At 40.6% G+C, this 10,539-nt stretch overlaps 1 protein-coding gene across 2 annotated transcripts; it reads right to left on the bottom strand.

Annotated features, from left to right (window-relative positions):
• Positions 1 to 3,643: 3,643 nt before the first annotated feature.
• Positions 3,644 to 7,597, bottom strand: LOC144500020 (uncharacterized). 2 transcript variants are annotated; one of them, XM_078222766.1, is made up of 3 exons: positions 6,342 to 7,597; positions 3,863 to 3,943; positions 3,644 to 3,773 (listed from the first exon to the last, which is right to left on the bottom strand). In XM_078222766.1, exons 1-2 carry the CDS (start codon positions 7,552 to 7,554, stop codon positions 3,888 to 3,890), a joined length of 1,269 nt encoding a protein of 422 aa, XP_078078892.1. In that variant the 5' UTR covers positions 7,555 to 7,597; the 3' UTR covers positions 3,644 to 3,773; positions 3,863 to 3,887. The 2 variants fall into 2 exon arrangements, with proteins under 2 accessions (XP_078078892.1, XP_078078893.1); XM_078222767.1 differs by having other exon boundaries at positions 3,868 to 3,943.
• Between the last annotated feature and the right edge of the window lie 2,942 nt (positions 7,598 to 10,539).

The raw sequence follows: 10,539 nt of genomic DNA, 5'->3' as shown, positions 1-10,539 counted from the left end.
ATGTTGATCAGGGATAGTGTCACAGCTGTAGAAAAGATGGTTGCCACGGAAGGACTGTCTACGGAATCTCTGTGGGTGGAGGTTAGGAACAGGAAGGGGTCGGTAACTTTACTGGGTGTTTTCTATAGGCCGCCCAATAGTAGCAGAGATGTGGAGGAGCAGATTGGGAAGCAGATTCTGGAGAGATGTGATAATAACAGAGTGGTTGTGATGGGAGATTTTAATTTCCCAAATATCGATTGGAATATCCCTAGGGTAAGGGGTTTAGATGGAGAGGAGTTTGTTAGGTGTGTTCAGGAGAGCTCCCTGACACTGTAAGTGGATAAGCCTACAAGAGGAGAGGCTGTGCTTGATTTGATATTAGGGAATGAACCTGGGCAGGTGTCAGATCTATCAATGGGAGAGCATTTTGGGGATAGTGATCATAACTCTATCTCCTTTACACTCGCATTGGAGGGAGATAGGATCAGCCGAGCTAGGAAAGTGTTTATCTGGAGTAAGGGCAACTATGATGCGATTAGGCAGGAAATTAGAGGCATAAATTGGAAGGAGGTTTTCTCAGGGAAATGTACGGAAGCAATGTGGCAAATTTTCAAGGAAAATTTGTCTGGAGCTCTGCACGGCAATGTTCCAGTGCGACAGGGGAGTTATGGGAGGTTACAGGAACCGCGGTGCACGAAAGCTGTAACGGATTTAGCCAAGAAGAAAAGAAAAGCCTACAAAAGGTTCAGGGAGCTAGGTAATGTTCGAAATCTAGAAGAGTATACGACGAGTAGGAAGGAACTAAAGAGGGAAATTAGAAGAGCCAGGAGGGGACATGAGAAGGCCTTGGCAGACAGGATAAAGGAAAACCCCAAGGCATTCTGCAAGTATGTGAAGAGTAAGAGGATAAGATGTGAAGGAGTAGGACATATCAAATGTGACGGTGGGAAAGTCTGTATTGAACCGGTTGAAATAGCAGAGGTACTCAATGAATACTTTGCTTCAGTATTCACAGTGGAAAAGGATCTTGGTAGTTGCAGCGCAGACTTGCAGTGGACTGAGAAGATTGAGCATGTGGGCATTAGGAAAGAGGATGTGTTGGAGCTGTTGAAAAGCATCAAGTGAGATAAATCGCCAGGACCGGATGGGATGTACCCCAGGTTACTGTGGGAGGCGAGGGAAGAGATTGCTGATCCTCAGGCGATGATCTTTGCATCGTCAATGGAGACGGGAGAGGTTCCAGAGGATTGGAGGATGGCGGATGTGGTTCCGTTATTCAAGAAAGGGAGAAGAGATAGCCCAGGAAATTATAGACCGGTGAGTCTAACCTCAGTGGCAGGTAAGTTGATGGAGAAGATCCTGAGAGGCAGGATTTATGAACATTTGGAAAGAAATAGTATGATCAGAAGTAGCCAGCACGGCTTTGTCCGAGGCAGATCATGCCTTACGAGTCTGATTTGAGCTTTTTGAAGATGTGACTGAACACTTAGACGGGGGAAGAGCGGTAGAAGTGGTTTATATGGATTTCAGTAAGGCGTTTGATAAGGTGCCTCATGCAAGGCTTATGGAGAAAGTGAAGGGGCATGGGATACAAGGGGACGTTGCTTTGTGGATTCAGAACTGGCTTGCCCACAGAAGGCAAAGTGTGGTTGTAGATGGGTCTTTTTCAGAGTGGAGATCGATCACCAGTGGGGTGCCCCAGGGATCTGTTAAGGGACCCTTGCTCTTTGTGAGTTTTATAAATGGCCTGGATGAGGAAGTGGAAGTGGGTTGGCAAGTTTGCTGATGACACAAAGGTTGGAGGTGTTGTGGATAGTGCAGAGAGATGCCAGCAGTTGCAACGACACATAGATAAGATGCAAGACTGGGCGGAGAAGTGGCAGATGGACTTCAACCCAGATAAGTGTGTGGTGGTTCATTTTGGCAGGTCGAATAGGATGGAAGAATATATTAAGGGTAAGACGCTTGGCAGTGTGGAAGAACAGGGGGATCTTGGGGTCTGGGTTCATAGGACGCTCAAAGCGGCGTCGCAGGTAGAGGCTGTGCTTAAGAAGGCGTATGGAATACTGGCCTTCATCAAGAGGAATTGAGTTTAGAAATCGGGAGATAATGCTGCAGCTGTATAGGATCCTGGTCAGACCCCACCTGGAGTACTGTGCCCAGTTCTGGTCGCCTCATTACGGAGAGGATGTGGAAGCCATAGAACGGGTGCAGAGGAGATTTACGAGGATGTTGCTGGGATTAAGTGGTATGCCTTATGAGGATAGGTTGAGAGAGCTAGGTCTATTCTCCTTGGAGAGGCAAAGGATGAGAGGTGACCTGATAGAGGTGTATAAGATGTTGAGAGGTATTGATAGAGTGGATTCTCACAGGCTTTTACCCAGTGCTGAAATGGTTGTCACGAGAGGCCACAGGTTTAGGGTGCTGGGGAGTAGGTATAGAGGAGATGTTAGGGGTAAGTTTTTCACTCAGAGGGTGGTGGGTGCGTGGAATCGGCTGCCGGTAGTGGTGGTGAAAGCGGATTCGATTGAGTCTTTCAAGAGACTTTTGGATAGGTTCATGGAGGTTAGTAAGATAGAGGGATATAGATGAGCCTCGAAGGTAAGGAAATTGTTCGGCGCAACTTGTGGGCCGAAGGGCCTGTTTGTGCTGTAGCTTTTCTATGTTCTATAAATCCCCAGGACCGCACAGGGTATTCCCTCGGACCTTCAACGAGACTAGTGTTGAAATTGCAGTGGCCCTGGCAGATATATTTAAAATGTCGGTATCCACGGGTGAGGTGCCGGATGATTGGAGAATAGCTCATGTTGTTCCGTTCTTTAAAAAAGGATCAAAAAGTAATGCGGGAAATTATAGGCCGGTAAGTTTGACGTCAGTAGTAGGTAAATTATTGGAAGGAGTATTAAGAGATAGGATCTACAAATATTTGGATAGACAGGGACTTATTAGGGAGAGTCAACATGGCTTTATGCGCGGTAGGTCATGTTTAACCAATCTATTAGAGTTTTTCAAGGAGACTACGAGGAAAGTAGATGAAGGGAAGGCAGTGGATGTCGTCGACATGGACTTCAGTAAGGCCTTTGACAAGGCCCCGCATGGGAGTTTAGTCAGGAAGGTTCAGTCGCTAGGGATACATGGAGAGGTAGTAAATTGGATTAGACATTGGCTCAATGGAAGAACACAGTAAGGAGTCTAACATCACCAGGTTAAAGTCCAACAGGTTTATTTGGTAGCAAACGCCACTAGCTTTCGGAGCGCTGCTCCTTCGTCAGGTGAGTGGGAGTGAGTGGAACAGTTTATGACAATAATCTTCATCGTAGCACATTCTGCCTGGGCAAGCACCATCCAGGGTGGAGCTTGAGTTCCAGGTCACCTGACCCATTCTCTTAAAGGGGCATGATCCAGCATATATATCAACCCCCACTCTCCTCACATAATTATGATTACGAGGGACCATGTAGGCAGACTACAAGTTGGATTTAACAACCCCCATCATCAACGTCCCCTTGCAAATTTGTCAGCAAGAGTGTAAAATTCCACCCTATGTGAAATTTAAAGTTGCTGGTATGTGAATGTTTCAAGACTGACTGTCACTATTTCGCATTCACAATCTCTTTTCAAATTATTTTTGCAATGATCTACAAGGCGATCAGGAATTATTCACTTTGCCATTTTGATGTTTATTGAAGCAAGTGAAATGTTACACGTGATGATATGAAATCATATCAGCAGGCAAAAAGATATTCATTTACTTCATCGATGTCCTGTCTTGTGAAATCCTGCTGATGAACCTGCAATTCAAGAAAACAATTTTCCATGTTATTAGGATTTCACTCTGGCAAGTAATAAATGGCTATTAAAAACTGAATATTACACATACATTACCCGTTTCACGTTTTCTTGTTTTATTCTTCCTCGTGTACTGTGTGAAATACCACTGGACTCTCACATCGGTAATAGACTAAAACAGAAAAATATAAATTAAGTATGAACTCAAATCTATGATGCAATCTGTATCTGTTATCAAGTTCTGTGCCATTCAAAATAATGTACAGTCTGCATGACTTGGTTTCTAAAGGTGCTATAGTTTTCATTCATGTTATTGATGCCATCAAATTAATTCTGTTCGACATTACATTCAATGGCTTAAAGAGAGGTTAAGGGGTTAAGGTGCAAACACTATAAGATATGGTGCAAGTAATTACTCAATCGTCTTTCGGATGAGATGTTAAACTGAGATGTATTGATTCAATACAATTCAGTGATGTTATCTGCGACCTTTCTCGACAGTAAGGCTCAAGAATACAACATCAGTACATGCATACAGTCATTGGGGGCATTTTTTATTATCCTGAAAGTACACTACAGGATAAGAAATAAATTTAGATTGGGTGCCTTAGATCGTAAAATAAATAAAATATGCAGCAATGATACATCAGATTGATAATTTAGAAAGTAAGTCCTGAAGAGTTAGAAATTCATTGACATAATAAAAGAATGCAATGCAGGTGTGGCAATGCCTGCTCCAGTAAATTAACATATGTGGCGTGATAGCCTTGCATAGATTCACTCGGACATTGAGTGCTGTAAGAAGTGATGTAACACAAACAAATGTCTCTCCAGAGAGCTAGTGTACCAATAGAGAATAGAATATCTTAGAATGTGAAAATTAGCACTGAAATTCGATGGTAAAAGGAGACAATATGGAAATCATCGGAACTGTGGTTTCCCAAGGCAGAGAATGGTAACATGATCAGTGCCTTTGAGAGAGACCCAGAAGGAGACCCAGTGGTACAGGAGACCTGAAGGTTATAATGAAGAGACAGCAACTAAATACCAAAGAGGGTGGTGTGTGATAAGAAATCTGATACGCATGCCAACTATGAAAGTCATCCTCATCACTTAAGTACTGGTAAGATCAATGTCTACCTATTAGTTGAAGTTATACAGACATTTATTTAGTTCTTCCTTATTAGTGTAATCATGCATTGATTGTATATGACCTGGAAGTTTAACAGGAGAGATTTTAAACAACTTCAGTGAGTATCCCATATCCCTTAACTCTTTGGTATCCAAGATCTCTCACTTGAATTTACTCAACCAACAATCATCCACAGCCTTCTCAGGTGGAGTTTCTAAAGATACAAACTCTTTGAGTAAATATTTTTCATCTTTGTCCAAAATTGCCATTCCCTTATTCTAAGACTGTGACCTCTTGTTCTATGCTCTCCAGCCAGAGAAACATCTTCCCAGCAATGACCTTTCAAGCCCTTTAAGAATTTTACATGTTTCAATGAGATCATCTCTCACTTTTCGAAACTGTAAGGGAATATAGGCTACTTAATCTTTCCTATAGGACAATCCTGATTCCCAGGAATCAGCCGATCGAATCATCACTGCAATCCCTCTGGGGCAGTATTCCCTTTCTTTGGTAAGGAGACCAAAAGTGTACACAGGACTCCAGGAGAAGGGGTGGGCAATTCTCCCAGCCCGCTGCGCTGCCGAGAGACTCACGTGGAGGCCATTTAGCAGGTTCCCCGCTGGGTGCCATGGCCTCTACGAGTGTCCGGCCGCCGGATTTCCGGACCTCTCAGCTCCACACCAGAAATCGGTGCAAGCTGTATTAACTATTCTAATGAAGATAGAATAAGACATAGGAGCAGAATTAGGCCACTCGGCCCATCGAGTCTGCTCCGCCATTCAATCATGGCCGATTTTTTTCTCATCCCCATTCTCCTGCCTTTTCCCCATAACCCCGATCCCCTTATTAATCAAGAACCTATCTATCGCTGTCTTAAAGACACTCAATGACCTGACCTCCACAGCCCTCTGCGGCAAAGAGTTCCACAGATTCACCACTCTCTGGCTGAAGAAATTCCTCCTCATCTCTGTTTTTAAAGGGTGTGGCTGTGAACAGTAACTGCTGCCTTTCTCCAGTTATTGTGTTATGGATGTGTCATTCTTACCCTCTCACAGTGCCAATTCCCTTATCTTTCCACTGTGAAGTCACCTCTTCTACACCCCATTGTTTCCCCCAGTCACATAGTTGATGCTAATTTCCCATCAAAACATTCCTTCAAACAGGTGCCCTTATCAATTCCCTTTTATTATATTCCAATTTCATCTGTTAATCTTAATTTTCCCCAATTCTTAACACTTACAACATAAAGCTATCCATATCATAGTTCCAAATTAGGACAACATAAAATGTCTACCAATTTTAGTTAATTTAGGATGCTCACAACTAAATATCTTAAATTACATTTTACTTATACAAACTTTGAAAGTAAAAAAAAAAAGTCAATTGTACATGTTTATATCATTCAACTGTCTGACAAAAACATCATCTTACACTGTACCTTCACAGTCTTCATTTGTTGCAAATGGAGAATCCTCATGCGACAATACTTGCTGACATCCTGGATTATGAGATGTGGAACTTTGTGGGGACCTTTCATCATGTCTACAACTGTGAGAAATTTCTCTTGTTGACATTGGACTTTCTGGTTGGTCACAATATGAGGAGTAAGAGGAACATTTCTCCTTTTGGTCTGTGTCTGACCAACACAGTTCTTCAGTTGGGCTAACAAAAAGAGTGCTTTGGTTACATAACTCAGGTTTTCTCCCTTCTTCATGTTTAAATATTCTTGATCTCTGACAGTCTGGCTTGGAAAATTTACTCTTTGAATTCACCAAAGTTTTATCTGGCTTTGTTTGATTTGAATACCGACTTTGAAAAGTTTTCTTGGACTTTTTCTTCGCAACATGGGTTCTGGAAGTATGGTATGATTTATTGAAGTTTTCATAATAATCATCATAGACTTCCTCATCAGAAACACACAAGTAGTTTCCATCATCAGGATCTTGAGATGTAATCATTATTCTCTCTTGCAAGGTGTCACAAGGTCTTGTAGGTGATCGCTGTGCACAAATTATTTCCGATAGATCAACTTGCACCTTTTCTTCTTCATTCTGATTTTTAACAATAGCTCCTGCAATTATTTTAACATATCCATGTTCTTCACCTTGTTGAATATGACTTTTTGCTTCCTCAGTCAATTGTTCTGAACAGGACACATCATTCCCAATCTCTCTTGCACTTTTCGATGAGGTTTCTTCACAATCAGCAGAAGGAATGAGACGTGGCAATAAAACGGAACCCATGTTTTGTTTCAGATAAATGTTGAAATCCTCCTGCACAGTCATGGGGGATAAAGGTGCATTTGCTCCCATCATTGTTGGACCTAAAGACAGTCCCACAATAGTCACTGGTTTATATGTCAAATCAGCCAATTTTGGATCTGTTGTCCAAGTTGAAGAGCCCACAGTTTTCATGCATTTTGGCCTATAACTGGGTGAGGCTATGGAACACTCTAATTCAAGACAATCATCACTCCATTTACTCTTTCGGTTTTGTTTTTTGAATCTTCTATAAGGGGTATTTAGCTTCAGCAAACGTTTACTTGTGTAAGAACATCTGTGCACTGATTGCAGTTCCAAAGATTGCTTTGTCATATCTGTATCCACTTCATCTTTAGGTTCCAAGTTTGGATTGACTGGAAATGTTTCCATGCTATTTACACTGCCTTTACCATCTTTACAATTTGGTGAAGAAACTGTGCTTGCACATAACCTCTGTTTAGCAGATACATCTGTATCAATTTTGCTCAGTTCAGATCTATTCAGTGCTGTTGTACTTCCTTCTCCAGTCTGTACCAGTGGCATGAAATCCTTTACTGATGGAAAAGGAGTTATAAAGCTCTTAAATGAGGCCTGGATAATATTGGGAAGACCCTGTCTGTGATTTATGATCCGGTTGTTTGTATTTATTTCCAATGCTTCCTTAAATTCCTCACTTAGGAATATTAGCTCATTTACAGAAACAGCAATATCAATATCAAGATACTGGCTAAATTGGGACAGAACCAGTTTTGGAGGTGATGGAATGAACTTGTCTATTGATCTTTGGATATGCAATGGTATGCCCCAATGGGATTGAAATCTTTTTGCTGTGATGTGCCATTCCAGGATTTCAATGGTTTCAGTAGACTGAAAGGCTAATTCCATACCTATGTGCTCTATTTTAGCTTCACTTGGTTTGATTGCTGGAAGCAAAGATGGTGCTTTAGGAATCATCATTTCTACTGACTTGTCAAATGTAGTTGCAATGCCCCAAAGGTTATTAATCTGTTTGTGCTTTAAGTTTGTACCTAAGTGATGAATGATATCCTGTTCAGCAAACAGAATATATGGTAATCTTGTTCTCTTAAATCCTTCAACATGTGTTCTCAGCTTTGGTAATGATTTCTTCAATGCTGGAGGATAACTTTGTTTGTACAATTCCTTCACCAGTTCAGGAAGACAATCCAGTTTAATAGATAGACTTTGTTTTATCACACACATATTTAACTTATTATTACATTCTGGTACAAGTTCAGTAAGAGTAGACTTCCTCCTTTCTCTCTTTTTCATTTGGACACTTCCCTTCAAACTTCCATAGTATGAAGTATTATTTTGTTCTTTGTTCAGAAGAGATGTGCACGAAGAAGAAACTGTTTTATCAGCATTTGATAAGCCTTTCTTTCTGGACTTCATTCTATGCTGTTTTTTAATTTTAAATTGTTCTACAAAATCCCTTATAGGTGGAGGAGGTGCCATAAATTCATTTAAAGATGCCTCAACAAGCCTGGGAATGCCCCATACGTGATTTACAATCCTTTTCTTTATATTAACTTCTAGTGCCTTTTTCAGCTGATCATTCATGAATTCTAACTCGATTGGAACAATAACTATTTCAACGTGAAACCCTGGATTGAGCCGGGCTAAAATCAGCTTCGGAGCTGGTGGAATAAATGCTTCTGCTGATCTTTGAACATGTGATGGGAAACCCCAAGGACACTGAAGCTTTTTCTGCAAAATATGCCATTCTAGAAAGTTGCTGGTTTCATCAGAAAAAGAAGTTTGTCCAGGTACAGATTTAATTTGAAATCTACTAGCCTTAATTGATGGAGGAATGGGTGGTCCCTTGGGAATCATCATTTCTACTGACTTTTCATACTGTGTTTCAAGTCCCCAGAGATATAAAAGTTGCCTGTGCTTCAAGTTCATTTCTATCTGATCAATATCATCTTGTTCAGTAAAAGGTATATACCTGATTCTTGATTTTTTAATTCCCTTCCCAGGTGCAATAAGCTTTGGTAAAGATTTCTTTGACACTGAAGGATAGGTACATTTGTAGAACTCTTCTACCAGTTTAGGCAAGCATTCAGTTTTAATTTCCAGACACTGCCTTAGCACACTCATATCAAGGTTTTTGTCAGACTTTAATCTAAGGATAACATTGGCAGCTATCTCTTTCACTTTATTTATGTGCATTTCGTCTGTTCCAAATTGTGAACCTAATTTTCCTCCTTTCAGTCGCAAGGTTGTGCCCCGAGAAAATATTTCATAACTTCTACCCAAATTGGCACTATTGAATACTGTGCTGCTTTCTTTAACATTTTCTGATTGTTGGACGAAGCTTTCATCATATGGAGTAGGACCCATAAACTGCTTTAAAGATGAGTTAATAACTTTTGGAAGACCCCAATTTTGATTTATGATCCTTTTCTTTATATTTTGATTCAGGGTTTGCCTATGTTCGTCAGTAACAAATGCCGGTTCAAAAGGAGCAACAGCTATTGCACTATCAAGCTGGGAATTTAACTGGGTTAGAATAAGTTTTGGAGCAGGTGGAATTAAGACTTCTAGCGATCTTTGAATGTGCAAAGGTAAGCCCCAATTGTACTGAAGTTTCTTCTGTGTTATGTGCAGTTCGAGCTTGTCTCTTATTTTCTTGTAAAGGAAGTTGTTTTCCATACCCACAGGCTCTATTTGAGCTCCACTGGCTTTGATTATTGGAGGCAATGCTGGTACCACTGGAATCATCATTTCCAATGATCCTTTATAGGGAGTTGGAAATCCCCACTGATGTGTAATCTGTTTGTGCATTAAATTCAATTCCAAACGATCAATTGCTTTTTGTTCAATAAAAGGCATATATGTTGATCTTTGTTTTTTAAAACCTATGCCAGGTAAAATAGCTTTAGGCAAAATCTTCTTTGATGTCTGAGCATTGAGAGCACTGTAGGTATTCATTACCAGTTCAGGTAGGTGCTCTGTTTTAATTTCTAAACACTGCTTTATTAAGCAGAAATCTATAGAACCTCTACATGTAACGCCGTGATTATCAGAAGAAAATACCTCGATATTTTTTTCCACTTCTGTGCTTTTTTGATACTTTGATAAAGGCAATTTTCTTAATTGGATAATACTGTCTGAAGTAGGCACAATGAAAATGGGCATTGCCGCATCTTGTGGCTGTAGAATTAAATCTTCTGTTTTTGGGACAACAGGTATAAAATTCTTTACAGATAACTGAATGATCTTCGGAATGTCGCATGTGCAACTTATAATTCTTTTTCTTGTATTCCTTTCTAGTATTTTCCGGTGTCCATTACTAAGGAAGGGCCGTTCAACCGGCACACAGATCTTCACCAAAAAAACCTCTTGTTTTAA

This window comes from Mustelus asterias, chromosome 10 (genome assembly GCF_964213995.1).
Source record: "Mustelus asterias chromosome 10, sMusAst1.hap1.1, whole genome shotgun sequence".
In the NCBI taxonomy this organism is placed as follows: Eukaryota; Metazoa; Chordata; class Chondrichthyes; order Carcharhiniformes; family Triakidae; genus Mustelus; species Mustelus asterias.
Note: the sequence above shows the minus strand (reverse complement) of the source record. Positions and strands in the feature narration are given on the sequence as shown.

What these genes read in the sequence shown, in the direction of transcription:
- LOC144500020 (XM_078222766.1), bottom strand. Translation starts at nt 7,554, where the DNA reads ATGGAAACATTTCCAGTCAATCCAAACTTGGAACCTAAAGATGAAGTG. An exon ending in AACAAATGAAGACTGTGAAG is followed by an intron (nt 3,944 to 6,341) that starts GTACAGTGTAAG and finishes TTTCTGTTTTAG; the next exon opens with TCTATTACCGATGTGAGAGT.